The sequence below is a fragment of the Eretmochelys imbricata genome, chromosome 1, assembly GCF_965152235.1.
Source record: "Eretmochelys imbricata isolate rEreImb1 chromosome 1, rEreImb1.hap1, whole genome shotgun sequence".
Lineage (NCBI taxonomy): Eukaryota > Metazoa > Chordata > Testudines > Cheloniidae > Eretmochelys > Eretmochelys imbricata.
Genome location: NC_135572.1, coordinates 268924313 through 268943641, shown reverse-complemented (window position 1 = coordinate 268943641; position 19329 = coordinate 268924313). Strand labels below are relative to the sequence as shown.

The 19329-nt window shown below is 49.2% G+C and overlaps 1 protein-coding gene across 3 annotated transcripts; it reads right to left on the bottom strand.

Annotated features, from left to right (window-relative positions):
• Positions 1 to 277: 277 nt before the first annotated feature.
• Positions 278 to 19329, bottom strand: CCDC134 (coiled-coil domain containing 134). Of its 3 annotated transcripts, XM_077830863.1 has the most exons (8): positions 19196 to 19257; positions 17672 to 17722; positions 8629 to 8741; positions 6382 to 6503; positions 5848 to 5932; positions 4039 to 4220; positions 3725 to 3796; positions 278 to 2679 (listed from the first exon to the last, which is right to left on the bottom strand). In XM_077830863.1, the coding sequence occupies exons 3-8, from the start codon at positions 8729 to 8731 to the stop codon at positions 2554 to 2556; spliced, it is 690 nt and encodes a 229-aa protein (XP_077686989.1). In that variant the 5' UTR covers positions 8732 to 8741; positions 17672 to 17722; positions 19196 to 19257; the 3' UTR covers positions 278 to 2553. The 3 variants fall into 3 exon arrangements, with proteins under 3 accessions (XP_077686989.1, XP_077686979.1, XP_077686998.1); XM_077830853.1 differs by lacking the exon at positions 17672 to 17722 and having other exon boundaries at positions 19196 to 19329; XM_077830872.1 differs by lacking the exons at positions 17672 to 17722; positions 19196 to 19257 and adding an exon at positions 18874 to 19037.

The following is a 19329-nucleotide window of genomic DNA, read 5'->3' as shown; positions in this document are numbered from 1 at the left end:
TGAAGGTGGCAGTTGGTGGTTGTGGGACAGGATTTTTGGAATATAGACACACAGTATATTTTAGAGGAAGATTCATCTTTAAAGTGCTACAGTAACTAATTTAGCAGGTAACCAGATAGGATCAAGGGAACTCTTCCAATTGTATCTCAGCACCAATCCAGCCTCTAAAATATACGAGGTTCTCAACAGCCCCAGTACCCATTCCCACCCCAGAGACACCCCCAGGCATGCCCTGGTTCAAAACAGCTCCCACTGAAACACTAACAAGGTACAATGGTTTGATTTTAAAAATTCTGATTTATTCAAGAAAAAAAAAAGGCTTCCTCTTTCAATGCATGTCCAAGGAACAAAACACATGTAACTGGCTCTTCATTTAAACATGAACAACATTTCCCATCTCTGGCCATGTAAAATAGCCTGAAGGCAGCAAGTCAGACTACAGCGTCCCCTGATAGAGTCCCTTATTCCCCACAGAAGGATAATCCCTCAGCAAGAACGAGCTAGGGGTGTGTGATTTGATCAGTGACCGAAAATACATCAAAAACAAATCTTGAGAGAGTAAATTTCAGTTCTCGTATTCAAGACAGCGAGGGGCTGATAGCGCCAGCTGGAGCCAGGCGAATGCTGCACAAGCTTTGCATGCACAGCTCTGCCAACAGCCGTCAATCCCGACCTGCAGCATCCCCCGCAGTTCCAGTTGTGAGCCCCTGTGCAGTGAGTACCACTTGATACAAAGCCTCCACACAATTTGGCTTCCGTGCAAACATCCACTGGGGACTTGGATGAGATCTATCAAATTCATTTAACTGGCAACCAGCTCTGGATCTGGACTAGAACGTTAGTTGCACTGAGCCCAAGCCTGGATCACTAACCTTTACCTTACTGATGACAGTTAAAATGAACATCAGTCAGAAACCACGCTTATTTCTAGTACACTTACAAGAACATGTCTTTATGGAATAGCTGCACATGCAAAAGAGAAGGCTTGTTACTCTGAGCCAGTAAGGCAGCAGGTCAGTAATAGTGCACTCGCAATAACTCTGACTGGACGATTAAATCTACAATCGGTTGCTTGGTCCAATGGAAAGAATCCATTTTGGACAGAACACATGATCATCACCTCTCTTTCTTCCTACTGTTTATGTAGTGGAAGATCATCCTGCCACGGTGATCTAGTAGGTGGGTAGCTTTTCATTTTAACACAGCAAAATAAAGGTCATTAAAAAAATCCACAACCCAAAGCACTAAATGTGAATTTAGTGAGACTGAAAGTGCCCAACTGGCACCCACGGAGTCTGAGGTCCCCTCTTTAGCCCCAAAACAACTACAGTAAAGGTAGTCACAGCATGGGCTTCACATCCCCCCAGCAACGTGCCTCTAATCCAGAGCAAGTGAGATTCTCTAGGGGGAAGGTGGGGAAGAGGAGTTCTGCCTCCATAGCTTATTCAATCCTTGGTCTTTTTGTCGAGGCTCCCACTGAGTGACAGTAGCCATGGTGGTTGTCATGTGGGCACCTGTTTGCCAGGAACTGAGCCGAGACCAGAAACCACAAGTTCAGCTCATGCAAGTCACCGGCATAAGGAGTCTTTTTTTTTTTTGGCAGTTCAAGCTGAGTCTTTACTCCAGAACCTTTGCTGGGAGGCCTTACGGTGACGTTAGACTCTCTGGAGCCTGCTCAGTCTGTCCTGGCATGCACAGCAGCCCCCTTCTCCCCAAAAAACCCTTTCCTCCTGCAGCCCTGAAAATGTGGGCTGCCTCCCACTACATAAGTGGGGGTTCACCCGGTTGGCTCTCTCCAATCCAGATCAGCCAATGGTCTGTTTAGATGTTTTTAAATTGTGTTTCTTTAATAAAACAGCCATCTAGAAAGGAGAGATCTGATTTGTGGATGGAGGTTCCAACAATGCAGGATTTGGTATAAGTGGCAGGGGAGGGACTAGCTGGCTAACTGAACCATATAAAAGCACCATCCCCTTTGGAGCCGCTAAGTTACACCGCCTACCCCCCATTTCCAGGGGGAAGGGAGCATGTTTAATACATGATACATTGTATTTCTCCAGTAACTGAAGGTTCCCAAGGCCTGTGGGTATCTGCTCTAACCACACACCCTACCATGCTTTCCCTCTGACCAGTACAACTATGCAGCTCGAAACATAGTCCTGCCCAGTATAACTATGCCCTGTATCCTGCATTGTGGTTCCAGGGGGATGGGTACCACTCTAATCCCTCCCTGCCTCCATGCAGTCTCGTTGTTAGTATCAGGAAAGCCCTACAGTGCATGCACCCAATGGATGTTCTCTGCTGGACCCTCCGTATGCCAATAGCTATGGAGAGCTTTCCCACGGGGGGTTGTATCCAGGATCTGCGTCCAGTCCCTTCTCAGGATTCAATCCAGTCCTTGTCCGATACACCACAGAAAAAAGGAAAACAAAAACCATTAAACAAATTAAAGGTGACCCGCCCGGCCTTCTCCTGAGGCTGCTGAGGGAGTAGGACACTCTGCTTCCAGCCGCGGCATCTCCCGCCAGCAGGGGTCTCAGCAACAAGGCAGCACTATAACTCCGACTGCGAGCGCGAGATGCGGGGCCCCTTGCGGATCTCCTTCCGTTTCTCTTCTTTCTTTCTCCGTTTCTCCTCCTCTCGCAGGGCCTTCTGGAACGTGTCTGCACTGGGGAAAAACTGAAAGCGCAAGGAGGAGCTCAGCTCCTCAGGCTGCACAGGTGGAGACAGGAAAAGCAATCCCAGTGCCTCAGCGGTCTCGGGAAGCCTTACAGTATTAATTCATTAAGCCTTTTAATCCGTAAAGAGGGGAGAGTCTCCACTCCCTTCTGCCAGTTGTAGCCTTACTGATGTCAGTGGAGAAAGCAGGTGATCCAAAGCCCATGGACAGACTCCTGATGACTCCCACGGGCTTTAGATCAGACGCTAAGCAAGAGGCAAATCAGGCCCAATTCATTCTGTGAGGCAGGTACAACTGCCCCCATCTTACCAATAGGGACATTCAGGAATAGAGAGATTAAGCGATTTGCCCAATGCACTCCCATAAGATCAGCGTCCCAACTCTCCTAGCCACGCTGACCGCGGAAGGGGCCCCCAACTCTGAGGCTATGGTGGAGCCAAATGTGGACCATCAGAGAGAAGGGAGAGAGGTGGGTTTGTGAGGGCAGCAGGGCCTGTAGGCAGCAGGGATGGCTCCTTGCCTTACTGCCACGAGATCATTCTCTGCCAAATGCTATGGAGAGTTTTCCACGGAGGGACGGTGTTGAAAGACCAGGACTCAGCAGTCAAACTGGACACAGCACCAGGCTCCGGGAAGAGCTGTGTCTGACAGGACAGACAGGCCCGAACGCAGCCCTTTGAGGGCAAACGGCAGAGTGCATGGACCTGCCTTTCTCATACTGCCGTCCATCTCACGCATTCAGCAGCAAAAGGAATTCACTCTCTGGAGCTGGAGCACTGAGAGCCTGTATGGAGGAGTTGCTGGCACTGCTCCATGGGTTGGGAGGGAGGAGAAGGGAAGGGCAGGATCAGACTGCTCATCAAATGGTGCCACCATCATGGACAACACAAATGGCTTGGCGTAAGCTTAGAATCCTCCCCCACCCCAGGCATCAACAGCCCCAAACATTTGGCCTTTCCATTCCCAAACCAGCTGCCTTCAGCACGGGATAAAGGTGGAGGAGGAAACGTGCACAGGGACTGACTCGTAGCTTTGCTATCTTACCTCGGAATGGTCGGTTTTAAAGGGATTCCGGTAATCCGGAGACTTCTCACTAATTCCCAGCTCCTGAGCCATCTGTGGATCAAAAGAAAGTCAGTACTAGAGAGCAGCATCTCTCACCCTACTGCTCCATGCCTTGCCCTACCTCTCTTATTCCTCCCTCTCCCCCAACCCCATCTCTCCCCCTCTCGACTCACTTCTCTCCCCATTTCTCCAGTCCAATAACCGCAGTCATCTCCCCCTCCATTTGGCCTGTCCCCTAGCTCCAGGGGGGCTGGCCATGCCAGGAGTCAAGATGATTAAGCGCAGAGCCATACCAGTCCGAGCACTTGGGAGTGAGGTCCCTGATCGAACACGCCCGTCTGGTTGCAGAAGCTGATGCCCCAGCGGACCAGGTTGTTCCAGTTGGAGTTGCGGTCAAAGTAATGGTGGACGATTTTGGGGAAGCGCAGAACCACGTCTCCAAAGAAAGCCGTGTTCTCCACCACGTGGGAATAGGCTAGGGAGCAGAGTCACAGGGACAGTCAGCAAAGGGGCTTGCTTCACTGCCCACTTCCCACTGCATGTAAGCCAGCAGAGATCGCCTTCCAGCCAAGAAACTCTCAGCGTGGCCCCTACTTGCGTGGCCAGGCCAGGGGGAAAGCCCTCCTCTCAAGTTGCCAGAAAGATTCCATGGCAGTCCCAGTTTAAGTGGTGACATGCAGGATGTGCCCTCAAACACAGCAAGCCTGGGTGACTGGAGGTTTCTAATGGTCTACGTCTGCTCCAGTCAGCAGACGTCCCAACGAGTGGGCACCCCGGCTGGGTCTGGCTCAGCAGGGTGCTAATAAGCACAGCACAAGACTGCGCACTTTCCTACTGACAGAGACGAGGGATGGAAGAGCCCCAACAGGCAAGATCTTCTCTGCCCTCCTCAGACCTGGCCAATGCAGGATTATTCCTTACGCTACCAACTCCAGGGGCCTCGTCTAGTCTAGTTTTAAATAACTCAAGTGACGTGGCCTCCAGCACTTGTTCCCCTTGGGAGAGTGCTCTCCTGTATAATAGACCTAGGTGTTAGCAAATGGGTTTTTATACTCAGCCCAACTTTTCCCTTGGTTAATTTCTTGCTTTTAAGTCAGAGTTATAAACCCCGTTGGTTCATTTTCTCTCTTGCTTGCTATTTACAGCCTACAGGTACTATAGAAGGTTTGCATAGTCCCCCCACTCCCTTTGCCATCATTTAGCCAAATTCTTAGACAATTTAGTCATCCCACAGGGCTGAATTCATCCCTCAGATACCAATCTGTGCATCTCTCTCTGGGTGGGAGTTGTCTGATGGTCTTTGTTTCCCGCATAAGTCAACCCTCCAGCCATCACAGATACTGGCCCATAGGCTGGGGACAGGGTAAAATACAACTCTCCCTAGCCTCCATCTGTGGAGTGATTTTCTCTTCTGAAACCATTACTGGCCAGCAACTCCTTAAAGAGAGGGTAATTGACAGAGGTTCTTGTGTTCCTCTACAATGTAAGGGCTCTCAGTGCTCATGCTTCAGGTCATAAACTAATCATTGGCTGGGGTCAGGAAGAAATTTCTTCCTCCACGTTCTGTATAGCATTGCACAAAGAGTTGCATTATGGGAGGTTTTACACCTCCCTCTGAAGCATTCAGCATTGAAGACAGGATACCAGACGAGGTGGTCCAATCAATTGTTTTGGTCTCCAGTGTCCTCCCTTTTCAGCACACTGGACAGAACCCCAAGTGCTTACTTTTCATCAGCCATGCAGAAGAAACACCCAGATTCTGTTCTGCTTCACAGATCACTGGCAGAGTTCCCTGGCTCCAGTCCCATCCTAGGGTCTTCTAGATGCTGGCAACAACAATGCAGGAAGCAGGACAAAGAGCCAAGTCGATGAGAAAGGGTTCCGAACGTGGACTGACCAGGGAGGCGGTAATGGTTTCATAGATTTTTAAGGCCAGCAGGGACCATTAGATCATCTAGTCAAACCTCCTGCACAACACAGGCCATCGAATTTCCCTCATTACCCCTGCACTGAGCCCATTTGAAATGGCAAATGAGAGGGAGAGAGAAGTATGAAAGAGCATTGGAAGCGGAAACTGGGACTAAAAAGAGAGGAAGTCCTACCATCCTTTAGCTTCTCATCCTGAGGGAAGGGCCCATCTGGAGGCACATCCGCGGCTATAAGGACCGCCCGGGAGTCCTCCAGCACCTGAACATTCAGAAAATGAACTCAGTGAATTCATCTGCTTCCCAGATCTCATCTTTCTCCTGCCTGCCCCAGGCATCCTGCCAGCTCCAGCCTCGTCTCACACCCCCTCCTCCTTTTTGCTGCTGCAGCAGCTCGGTGTTGCAGTCTGCCCCAACTCTCCCACCCTGTTTTAAACCATAGCCCCGCGCTCTTATGCCCATAGTGACCTTGGGTCCAGTTCCCAACCCCACTGCTCACTCTTATCAACCCCCTTCTTCTCCTCCCCCCATTGTCATGTTCCCATGGTGGTGCTCTGGGCTGGGACACACCCTCAGGAACATGGGATAAAGGTAAGTTGTACTGTGAGCCTTCCCTGCTCCGCCATTGGTGGGAGGGCTCCCAAAGAGCACCCAGCAGCACCCAAAGCTCTGGAGGAGGGATGGGGGCGGGAGTTAGTGGGTGACGCTCACTTTGAAGAGTCCCTTGAGCATGATGTCGATGATTTTATATTGTTGGTTCACATCATTGAGCTCAATCAGGTTCTTCAGTGCGTTCATCTGGTCCTTGCGCTTCACCTCAAATAGCTTCTTATCTGCAGCTCTGTCAAGGATCATGCCCACTGCCCAGACTTCACTGCTGGACCAGGTCCTGCCTCCTGATGGCACTGCAGCGTCCAACATTGGGGCCTCTGAGGTTATGTCTACACTGCATCTGGCTGGGATCGAGCCTCCCAGCCCGGGCGCACACACTTGTGTTGGCAGGGCTCGCGTTATTGTCCTCAAAATAGCTGGGCAGAACCTCCCCGCCCCCCTAGGCTCGAGAGCCTGAGCTGCAACATCACCCTAGCATCTACGCAGCTATGTTTAGCTCACTAGCATGAGCCCTGCCAGCACACGTTTGTGGACCTGGGATGGGAGGTTCGCTCCCAAAGGTAGTGTAGCTATACCCTTAGAAACCCCTCACCCTGAAGTCTCCACAGACAGGCCACCTCCCTCTTTCCCAGAGCTGGGCTCGGCCCCACGATCTCATTTTACGGGCTTGTAACAGTTTTTCCCCTCCCACAACTCCAAACTCAAACGTTTCCAGCTGAGATGCACTGACCCATGCAGTGCTCCAGAAGAGAGACCACCCAGGCCAGTACAACCAATCAGTTATGGGGCCTCCCTGGTGTCTGAGTGCAGGGTGTAAGTGACTGAGTCTATCCGCTCCAGCGGTTCAGAGATGGGAAACAGGAGCAGGCTTTTAACAACCCTGCAACACAGACATCTGCCAACAGCCCCCTTGGGGCATTTAATAAATACTAAGCACTTATATCGAGCTTAACATTTACAACCCACACTGGCAGTCTGGGAACAGCCACTCTGAACTCATGTCAATTCCCAACCTCTCCTGTAATACACTGGGAGGTTTTGAGCATCCTGCAATGCCAATCTGATTAACCCTTCACCAGGGGAGGCTGGCACAGATAGGAAGGATTCATGTCAGCTGCTGATGCCCAGTAAGAATGATAAACACAGAAGAGACATAGACCAGGCTGAGTGAAACCATGTACAAAGCAGCCCCTCGCCAATAGCAGGAGTGTCAGGCAATCACGGTGAGATAGCCCCATGCATTCTTAGTGTAACTTGATTAAAGTTTTAAGCTAAAAGTCACTTCAACTAGGCAACTATTTTTACTGGTTCCTTGAGGGTTCACTTAAAGGACAGCACTCCAGATTGTCACACTCCAGTGTGATTCCCCCAAGTTACGAAGAGAGAAGTAAAGTCCAGCTCCTCAGCTGGTGTATGCTGGCATAGCTCCAGGGAAGTCAATGGAGCAGCACCAAGCTACACCAATGCATGATCTGGCTGAAAAGTTCAGTCACTTTCCCAGCTGAAGAAGCCATCGATCACGACTGCGTGGTGCATGCTGATTGGTACCCGGCTGATCTCTACGACCTGGAAGGAATAGAACTTTTTGGCTTTGATCCCAGACATTTGGGAGATTTTGGATTATTTTTGGAGAATGCATATGGACTAAGACAGGACAAACCCTGACGATTCCTGCAAGAATCTCACTGAGGAATTTGGAAGCAGGGAGAGAAAGCGTATTACAGGTCACTCTGCTTTTCTTCCTGGGGGCACAGGACAGGTCACCACACTGTGGCTCAAACCCTTGCCTAGAATACAATCTGTACCTACTCCATGCCAAGCTGAGAATCTGCCTCTATGCTCACCAAAGATAAAAGAATGAAGTGAAATGGGTCTTATATAAGCAAACTACGGAGCCTAGATAAATCCTCCCTACAGAAGAGCAAAGATGTGCCAGCTCGGCAGTTCTGATGCTATCACATAATCAGAGAAAACAGAGTCAGAAAGGAGCCAGAAGGTCATGTAGTTCTTCACCTATCGCCTGGCTAACACAGGATTGGTCTTTGCAATTCCTTTTTTCTCAGTCCAGCTCTACCTGACTCAGTTAATGGCGTTCCCATCATTGCCCCTGGGGACTGTTCCCCAGTGTGTTAGATCTCACTGTGAGGAAACAGTTCCCAATATTCAGTCTGCATTTTCCTTAGTTCACTTTTACGTCATTGTCCGTAATTATAACCCTGAGGCCCCCTCAATAACTCCTCTCCCTCTTCAGTGTTTAATCCTTCTAATACCTGTCAACTGCTCTTGCAGTTCTTCCCCGGCCCGCCCTCACTCACAGCCCAAGTGCAGGCCTGGAGAGAAGGATACAGATTTCCAACCCAGAGTCTATGCTCTGTTTCTCTGGGTCTGAAGAGCTGCCCCTGGACAACATCAGCGTGAAGACAAAGGTGCAGACCCGGAACAGATCCATGTTTGAAGTCCTGGATCAGAACAAAACAACAACAAAGACTTCATGAGCTGGATAAGATGTACAAACCGCCCCACACATCCCAGCGCCACATGCCACACAACCCTTTGACATCTGGGGTCAAAGAGCATCCCCAGGACAGACGCCAGGGGTTCTCGTTGAAGAGGCTCCTTTCCAAACAGTCTTCTATCCATTTCCCTGTCGTCTCCCCACTGCACAACAGGTGCATTAATAGGGGGAGGCAGGGCTGCCACTTCCTCTTATATTTCATCCAATAGTCACTGGCAGAAGCAGGATGGTGGCCAAGATCCATCAGGAGCCTAAGACTGCCCAGCACAAGAGACAGGGATATCAGACTAGATGGGACCAGGCTCTGACCCCCTTCAGCAAATCCGGTTATTCCCACTGAAGTCTGAACTCAGTTTAACCTACTCTTCAAACTTGCCTTTAGCAACCATATTCTATGCTACTGCCTAAAATCACTCTCTTACAAACTTCTTCCGAACTTCCAGCCCAAACAGTTCTATATTTCACTGCAGGCTCACTCCCGTTCCTGCCTTGGCATTAGCTCCTTGGGGGTATTATCTATGCAGTCCTGTTAGGATCCTCCCCACTTCATCGCCTGAACAGGGCTGGGGGGTAGGGAAGCACAACCAACAATTATAATTCAAAGCAGGGGGGACTCAGCTCAAAAAGTTTGAAAACTGCTGAGGGTGCAGGGAGAGGGGTAGCTAGGAGCTGTGCGCAGGCGGGGGGTAGCTCAGAGAGCAGTACAGCTCAGAGCTGTGTGCAGGCAGGGGGTAGCTAGGAGCTGTGTGCAGCGAGGCATGTAGCCGAGGGTGCAGGGAGAGGAGTAGCTGGAGCTGTGTGCTGGGGCGGGCACACTTTGTTGCAGTTGCTGCTCCCCGAGGGCTCTGCTGGCCCTGGAGCCAGGACCCCCACCCAGGCAGGTCTTACCAGCAGCCCAAGAAGTCAAAGGGGGCTGGGAGCTGAGGAGCAGCCACAACTCAGGTGACCAGCAGCAGCAAGAGATGGGGAATGCTGCAGCTTCCCGCTCCGTGGCACCAGCCAAAGCAGCAGCTGCCCCGCACTACCCAACTCAAGCCTCCAACCTGGCCAGGGGACAGAGAGTAGAGGGACTGTAGGAGAGGAGATGTGTGTGTGTAGGGGACGGGGGGGACATCCTCAGGACTGCCGCACTCTGAATAAGTTTGGAGTGGGGGGTGATGCCCCCCAAGACACCCCCCCCTTGCAACTCTGCCCATGGTCTTCCGGCTTCAGCCCTACAGGGAGTGCCATGGCTCCTGGCTTCAGCCCCGTGGGGGGCGCCGGGACTTGTGGCTTTAGCCCTTCAGGGGGTGCTGGGGCTCAGTTTAAGACCTGCAGCTCCTGGCTTCAGCCCTGTGGGGGATGCTGGGGCTCATGGCTCCGGGCTTCCTCCCCACGGCTCCCGGGTTTAGCCCTACAGGGGGCAACAGGACTCCAGGCTTCAGCCATGGCCCCTGCAGCCCCTCTGAAAACAACTTGCGGATGAGCAGGGGGCCACAGACCCTGGTTGAGAACCACTGCACTAGTGTATGTGATAAGTAAAGACAGGCACTGTAGGAGCTGCGTAACAGAACTTGTTCTGCCTGGGGGATCCAGTCCTTGAACAAGAAAAGAGAACGCCACCATATCAGGTCCTGCCTGGAGTGCCAGATTTACAGTAGTCCCTCAGGTGGTGAATGAGAGAGACATCAAGGAGGGTCAGAGAGGTCCACATATAAGTCAGCAAGAGCCTTCTCTCCAGGCACAGATTTCTTGGCACATATCAGGATAGCTAAGGCATACAAAGAAAAACAGTCCCTGGTTATTCAGGTGCTGGGATTGAGAGCACTCTCAAGAGTGTATTCTGCTTACCCAAGGGAAAAGAACACGGGTAGGAACATTACTTTTTATTGCAATGTAACAAACACTGCAAGTCAATTCTTTCCGAATAGGTAATTTATCCAACTGAGACGGGGGATCTGCACTGGTAGCTGCAAATCCCAGAACATGAATCATTAGGTAAACCTCTCTCCCTTAGGAGTCGGAGTCCCACCACGCCAGACTACCAGGTTTAGAGACGCTGAGTGCTGCATGAGGGAGAGTTACAGAGCCGACAAACTGAAGGCTGCAATCAAATACAGGCTTTTTGCTATATTTCCGAGACCTCTATGGCCAAGGGCAGCACTTGCAGGAGTTAAAGTATCAATGTGATCACATCCAGTATTATAAAACGTAAGGTGCTTTCTCCACAAATCCTGAGAATGTCCTGGGCCCTCTCCAATTTAGGAGCTGATCAAAGGCTGCAAGGAGATATGTTTTGGTCTCAGTGAAAAGTAGATGTACTGCTTTAGGCACAATACTGCGCAACGCTCAACAAAGAGGCTAGTCCTTGTGAAAAATTTACAATGGAGATGATAGAATGTCAGGGTTGGAAGGGACCTCAGGAGGTCATCTAGTCCAACCCCCTGCTCAAAGCAGGACCAATCCCCAATTTTTGCCCCATATCCCTAAATGGCCCCCTCAAGGATTGAACTCACAACCCTGGGTTTAGCAGGCCAATGCTCAAACCACTGAGCTATGGGCTCAAACAGAGCGTTTGCAGAGCCTCCTGCAAATGAGAGCAAGGGCCAAAGCAGAGCTGGGATAAGTAGACGCAACTTCCACCAAGCCAGAGGCAGCTGCTCAGTCTCTGATTCTCCTTAAAGGTTTTGGATCGGAGGAAAAGGAACAGCCTGTGGATTGAAAGATCATCAGCTGTCATTGGGATCCAGACACCCGTTTGTGTGCAACTCTGTATGTGTCCTTAGCCAACATCCTTGTCTGGTCCCATGTGATGCTACAACCATAAGGAGCAGACTGACCACGGCTGAGATGTCAGAGAGATCTGGGGGGAAAAGGTCTGTGGCAGCTGGAGTCAGCTAGTCAGTCCATTGGGAGCTCCCGGCCCAGACAGTACAGGGAACGACCAGGCTGCCAGCAGCTCTCTGGAAAGGGGATGGGAAGAATTCCTGCCTGGAACTACTCTGTTCTGCTGTCCAACGTGGCTCTGCTGCGCCCTCCTCCTCCTGCTGCTGAGAAGTCTTGGGCAAAGCCTGTGGTGACTGTTTCCTCACAAGGGTCTCCAAAACCACAGACTCCTTTTACGTGGGGCAGAGTCCGAAGAGGCACTGACTGGCTGAAGGGAGGACAGGGAAGGAGAGAGTGTGCAGCAGCCCCCTATGGGGCAGGGGAGAGCCATCTGTGCTGAACCAACAGCACTGCCGGGGAGAGATGTAAGCAGATGCAGACATAGGTAACAGAGGAGTTGATGGGGACTGGGAGCAACTCATCAGCTGAGGGGAGAAACAACGCGGGGGAGAGAAGCAGGGAGCCAGAGGCCGAATTGCCCAGCCTCATCACACTGGTCCAGTGAAATAGGAGGCTAGTGGGGACACATTATGCAGTTACAGTTCGCACTGCTGTGATCCCACCTGCTCAGGTTCAATTCTCCTGCGAAGATGAGACTACAAGAGCCCAGATCCACCCAGACCAGACCCTAGTGGGTCAGATAAGTGTGAATCGGCCAGGACTAGGGAGCGGCACTGCCAACGGGAGAGGTTACTTGCTTGAGTAGGTTGAAGTCCTGCTGATCCTGTACCAGAGACTCTAATTTCGCCTGCCCAGAGAAACAAAATGACATGAGAGCCTCAGAAGAGTCAGAGCATTTGGGCAGGTCTCCAGTGCACAACATAGCTGTGCCTGAACATGGCTGTCGGCTATGACATTCACGGATCCGGGGCTGAACTTGTCTACATGCCCTCAGCCCCAGGTCGGCTAACAAGCCTGCCAGCAGCTGCACTGAGACATGGCTACATTTCATAGCAGGGACCAGCCTGCAGAGAAGCTGACGAAAGCTAGAGCTGCTCACTGCCCTTAACAAGAGTGTGAGCAGTGCTGCCATTGCCAGCAGGCCTTCTTGCTCCTGAACATTCCCAATGGACTTCTGACCTTTAACCCTACTACGTAAAGACTGTTGTTTAAAGAACACCAGTCCCATAAGTTTGATGGCTTAAGTCTTTGCGTTTCCAGCCTAATAAACCCCATTAAATCTGTCTGAGTGACATATGCACACATGTCTGTTCTATGCTGGGGAATTTACCACCCCCCCACAATTCTAACAGGTTCTAAAATTGGCTCACTAAATCCGTGTTAAAAGTGGCCAGTTTCACAAAGCTGAAAACTTTGTCATGAGCCAAATCAGCTGAGAGGAAGAATTTAAATCAGAAAAATATGAATGATAATTGGGAATTGTTTAAGTATACTTTACTAGATGCCCAAAAAGCCACAACTGAGGAAGAAGGCCGTATTAGTTTAAAAATCGACCTAGTTTAGAGGGGAAGCAAAGGCAGCTATAAAAAATTTAAAAAATAAGAGATCACAAATGGAAGAAAAAGGAAGTTGAATAGTAATTAATATAAATCAAAAGCTAAGAATTGTAGAAAATTGATAAGGGAAGCAAGGAGAACTCTATGTAGAGTTCAGTACAATAAGGAGTTTTTAAAGTATATTAGGAACAAAAAGAATCCTAATAATGCTATTAGTCCATTCCTAGATAGAACTGGTAGAATTATCAATAACACTACAGAAAAGGCAGAAGTCTTCAATAAATATTTCTGTTCTGTATTTGGGGAAAAAAAGCAGATGATATAATCTCACCATGGTGATAACACTCTTTCCTTTCCACTAGTATCTCAGGAGGATGTTAAACAGCAGTTATTAAAGTTAAACTTTTTTATATCAGCAGGTCTGGATAACTTGCATCCAACAGTTTTAAAAGAGCTGGCTGAGGACCTCACTGGACTGTTAATGTTGATTTTTCCAATAAGGCTTGGAATACTGGGGAAGTTTCAGAAGACTGAAAGAAAGCTAATGTGCCAATATTTTAAAAGGGTAAACAGGATGACCCAAGTAATTATAGGTTTGTCTTTCTGACATCGATCCAGGCAAGATAGTGGAGCAGCTGATTCAGGACTCAAAGAATTAAAGGAGGGCAATATTATTAATGACAATCAACACAGGTTTATGGAAAATATGTCCTGTCAAACAAACTTGATATATTTTTTGATGAGATTACAAGTTTGGTTGATAAAGGTTCAAATAGTGTTGATATAATATACTTAGACTTTTATAAAGTTTTTGACTTGATACCGTGTGGCATTCTAAAGAAAAACTAGAACAATATAAAATTAACATGGCAAACATTCAATGGATTAAAATCTGGATAATTAATGAGTCTCAAAATATAACTGTAAATGGGGAATCATCAATGAGAAGGTGTGTTTCTAGTAGGGTTTTGCAGAGATCAGTTCTTGGCTCTATGCTATTTAACATTTGTATAAGTGACCTGCAAGAAAACATAAAATCATCACTGACAAATTTGCAGATAACACAAAAATCGAGGGAGTGGTGAATAATGAAGAGGACAGGTCACTGATACAGAGCAATCTGGATTGCTTGGTAAACTGGCCACAAGCAAACAATAAGCATTTTTATATGGCTAAATGTAAATGTACACATCTAGAAACAAAGAATGTAGGCTATAGCTACATGATGGGGGACTTTATCCTGGGAAGCAGTGACTCTGAAAAAGTTTTGGGGATCATGGTGGATAATCAACTGGGTATCACCTCCCAGTATGATGCCGTGGCCAAAAGAGGTAATGCGATCCCAGGATGCATAAACGGGAATCTCGATTTGGAGTAGAATACTGTGTACAGTTTTGGTGTTCACAATTCAAGAAGGATGTTGATAAATTGGAGAGGGTTCTGAGAAGAGCTACAAGAATTGTTAAAGGATTAGAAAACATCTTATATAGTGATAGACTCACTCACAGATAGACTCAATCTATTTATCTTAAGAAAGAGAAGGTTAAGGGATGACTTAAGTGCCATCTATAAGTACCTACATGGGGAAAAAATATTTAATAACAGGCTCTTCTGTCTAACAGAGAAAAGTATAACACAATCCAATGGCTGGAAGCTGAAGTGAGACAAATTCAGGCTGTAAATAAGCTGTAAATTTTTAACAGTGAGAGTAATTAACCATTGGAACAATCTACCAAGATGTGACGGGGTAGACCAGGCTGGAGGCCTCATGGTCTTGCCACACTCATCCCAGGTCCTCGAAGCAGGCTAGAGTGCCTGCAGGGGAAGCAGCCAATCAGGGCCCAGGAGGGTCCTATAAAAAGGAGCTACAGAGCAGCCACAGACAGAGTAGTTCCTGGCTAGAGTTGGAGGAGTGTGGATGGCTGAGGGAACTACAGCACAATGGACAGCCAGTGCTAGTAGGGTCCAGGGAAGCAAGGAAGAGCTCCTGGCTGGCTACTGGTCCTGAGCTTAGAAATGCTCTGAGCTAAGGGTAAGGCATGGGTGAAGGCTGCCCACCCCCTCCCCCTCCACAGACCACTGGGGGCCTACAATTGGATATCAGTAAACCACCAGAAGGGGACTGAACTCTCAGGAGGCCCAGCTGAAGACTAGGGACAAAACAGACTAAGAAGGCAAAACCATTACTTCCAGGGAGGTAGCCCTGGGGGTATGGCCTACCCAGAGCTGGGATTGGTTTAAAAAATGTGGATACAGCCAACCAGAGGGGGTGCTCATGAGAGGTAGGTGCTGACCCCATTACACAAGGGTTGTGATGGATTCTTCACCACTGGTCATCTTAAATCAAGATTTTATGCTTTTCTAAAAAATCTGCTCTAGAAATTGTTTTGGAGAATTTTTATGGCCTGTCTTATACATGAGGTCAGACTAGATGATAACCATGGTCCCTTCTGGCCTTGGAATCTATGGAGCTGTATTGTAGACCAGGCTCCAGGTGATCTGGACCATTTGTACTGAGCCACTATCTTCAGCAGGCTCTGAAAATGGTTTAGGCCACCTGTAGCATGATTCACCCTGCAGTTCCAAGGGGCTTTAAAATCACATTAGCTGACCTGCGTTTCAAGACGGTTAGAATTCTGTGGACACGTTTCCCACCCAGACCAGGCCACTGGTTTACAGGGCTTGGGGTGGAAATTTTCAGGTGATGCTCCTTTGTGTTTTGTCTAGGGAAAAAAACTCCCCTTGGAAGCTGGAATCCCTGCCTCAGTCTTCACCATCTTAGGGATCAGATGAGGGGGAGAAATTTGAAATACACATTCCCCACCTCCCACTGAAACAATCTTTGCTGAAGCAGAGCTGTTGCCGCAGCCTCAGGCAGAGAGAAGGTTGGGAAGCAAAGGCCTGTGATGTGGCAGATGGGAAGCAGTTGCCATGAATATTCTCTGCCAGCTCTGTCCAGCAGAAAATCCATTTGTCTGAACTGGACGCTTGAATCTCCCAAATTAGATTGTGTTTAAAAAGCCAGTATGAATAGTCTGGCTTTGTGAATGGTTACCATTTTCCAATTCAATTGGGGGGGGGGGGGGGGGGAGGGCAGTAAACTTTAAATATTCTCCTGCAGTAACTCAAAATCTAGAGCATCTGGCTAGTGCATGAGAAAAAAGTCTGTAATCTACCTACATCTTCCAGACTTCTTGTCACCTTGGTATCTGAGCTCCTCACAAGCAGTTAGGGATTTATTCTCACAACAACCCCAGGAGGTAGAGATGTATCATTATCTCCATTTGAATTTAAAACACGCACACACACACACACAGAGAACTGGGCAGAGAAATTAAGTCACTCGCCCCAGGTCTACAGAGAGTCTGTGGCAAAGCAGTGTCTGGAATCGTCAGAAGTCTCTGGCTAGCCCTCTGCTTTAACCACAAGCCTCTTTAGCTAAATGGATCCATTTAGGTGCCTCGTCCGAGCTGAACGAAATGTAAAAAACAAACAGCATCAGTGGTGGAAACAACAAGATATTCCCACTTCTTTACATCTGAACAGCATAAGAGAGCAGGGGGTTGGACTAGATGATCTCCTGAGGTCCCTTCCAACCCTGATATTCTATGATTATTAGTAATGCAGGTATGAAATATTTAAATACAATTACCTCAGTGATCCCTTAAAAATGCAGATTAGATAGATTAAATATTCTGGAGCAGATCATCACATGGTGTTAATTGGCATCACTCCTATTGAAGTCACTGGAGCCACAATGATTTACACCAGCTACGGATCCGACCCCAGCATATTTAATTTTAGTGGCTTGTGTTCACTTGAGGGAAATCAGCAGCACCTTAAAAGGCTCATGTGTGGTACGATTGAACCATAGAGCTTCCGTTTAAGCACTGCGGGATCCAGTCTTTATCACACAGGGTGGTAATAGTGTGGAAATTGGATTAGCTCTCATTGCCCCAGCAGCTTTCTGAAAAACCCAACCCTCTGATTGTCATCCACACATCAATTACAGAACAGCAAGCATCACACAAGTAGGACATAATTCTGTCACAATGCAGGCTGTGAAAAATCATAGAATATCAGGGTTGGAAGGGACCTCAGGAGGTCATTTAGTCCAACCCCCTGCTCAAAGCAGGGCCAATTCCCAATGTTTGCCCCAGATCCCTAAATGTCCCCCTCAATGATTGAACTCACAACCCTGGGTTTAGCAGGCCAATGCTCAAACCACTGAGCTATCCCTCCCTTTCTCCCTCCCATCTTGAAAGGTATCTCTGTCCTTTTTAAGGACTGCTTTTTATTGAATAGAACAAGAGCATAAGAGCAGAGGGGGAGGAGGGGAATGAGACCATGATGTGATATAGGAGAGAGTGCCTTTAGGGAATGCGCATACTCCCTGTAATTGTTGTCCAGCACATAGATGATATGAGGATAGGTGCCCTGTGTGGGTGTGAAGGAGAGATTCAAGTACAGAAAATTTCAGTGTTTGACAGCAACAGAGCCTTTTATAAAAGTGACATGCTTCCAACACTGGAAAAAGGGGAAAGAAAATTACCTCTCCTAAGCACGTCAGAGGGATTATCTATTGGGATACATCGAAGAGTAACTGCAGGAAAGATCAAAGTGATTTACAGACATGAATTAAAGCATCACAAACAACCCATGTGAATTCTACCTTTCTATGGAGTATTCAGCAGAGATCATCTGTTGGAGTTGGGGGATGGGGGGGCGGGGGGGAGGAGATCCGGTGGCCTTTGGTCCCTCAAGTCTTTTTCTTTCGCTACTCTACTCCTGAGAGATGCCCAGAAGCAGACCTTCAGAGGCGGGTGTATGAGGTCAGAAACAAGCTTCCTCCTTTGTAATAATGCAAAGTCAGAGGCATTATGGAGAGTTTAAGCCCTCCTCTGAAACATCTAGATTTGGCCACTATCAGAGACACAGGATAATAGATCAGCAAGGTCATTGGGCTGATCCAATATCACAATCTTTTCCACAGTTATAAATAGGACACCATTTTTTGTACAAAACATATCAGACTAACATCTAGTCAGAAAATTACTCTCTTAGGCAGAAACAAAACTGTACCAGGTACGGGCCAGACTGCTCAGTTAAGTATTGTGAGCAAGGAACTGAAGAACAATGGGGATCTAGGCAGTGCTTAATTTGCGCCAGGGCTGAGCTCCAGTGCCTCTAGGCTTGGCAGTTCATAGACCTGGCACCTCTGGGTTTGCCCTGTCAGTTATGAAAGTAAAAAAAATTTCTTGAGCCTTGGCACCTAATTGCTTGAGTCAGAAACCTCTTTCATTCCAAAATTAAGCACTAGGTCTATGCCTAGCTCTGCCTATGACTCATGGCCTGCAGGACCTTGGGGGGGAGGGGGAGAAAGAGGCAAGGGGGCACTCAACTTACCTGTGCTGCAGTTTACCTAGCTGTAAAATGGGTATAACAACATAGCTGCCACACTGGGTACTGTGAGGCTGGCTTATGAAGCACTCTGAGATACTTCAATGAAAGATGCTCTAAGCGACATAGAGAAGACCATCTAGCCCAGTTATTTGCTTACATTTTAATAGCTTGATCCCAAAATAGTTCCCTGCACACCACACTTCCTCTTGCATTATCTAGTTGAGTGGGGGGGGGGGTATTGCCTTGTGGCCAGCCTGAGTTCGGCTACCACCACTCGCCAGCCATCCACCCCCTCCTCTCCTTTAACCCCCCCCGTGCCTAGCCATGAAGCACAAGCCAGGGATGACCCACCACGGGAACTTGCGGTGGGTGCCCCCTGGAAGGAACAGGTGGCTTGTGAAGCAGGCGATTTCTGTCGGAGAAGCGCGGCGGGGCTGGCGCAGGAGAGCGGGCGACGGCGGAAAGCCACGTTCCCGTCTCCCCGCCCCCGCCCACGAGAGCGCAACGAGCCCCCCCGGGGCTGGTGCCGCTGCACCCTGCGGGGCTGGCCGCGGTGCCGCGCCGGCCTCTCGCCCCGCCCCGGCCGGTGCTGAGCAGCCGGCCCCGCGCCCGGCACGTGCGGGCAGCGCTCAGCCCCGCGCTCCCCCGGGACCGGGCTCCGCCGCGATCGCACCTGCCGCCGCCGGGGAGGCTCCAGCCTGCGGGGCCGCCGCCGCTCACTGGCACCGGGCTGCCATGCCGCCGCCGCCGCCGCCGCGCTTCTTCTTCTGCCCCCGGGGGCGGGCTGTGCGGAGAAGGGTCCAGCAT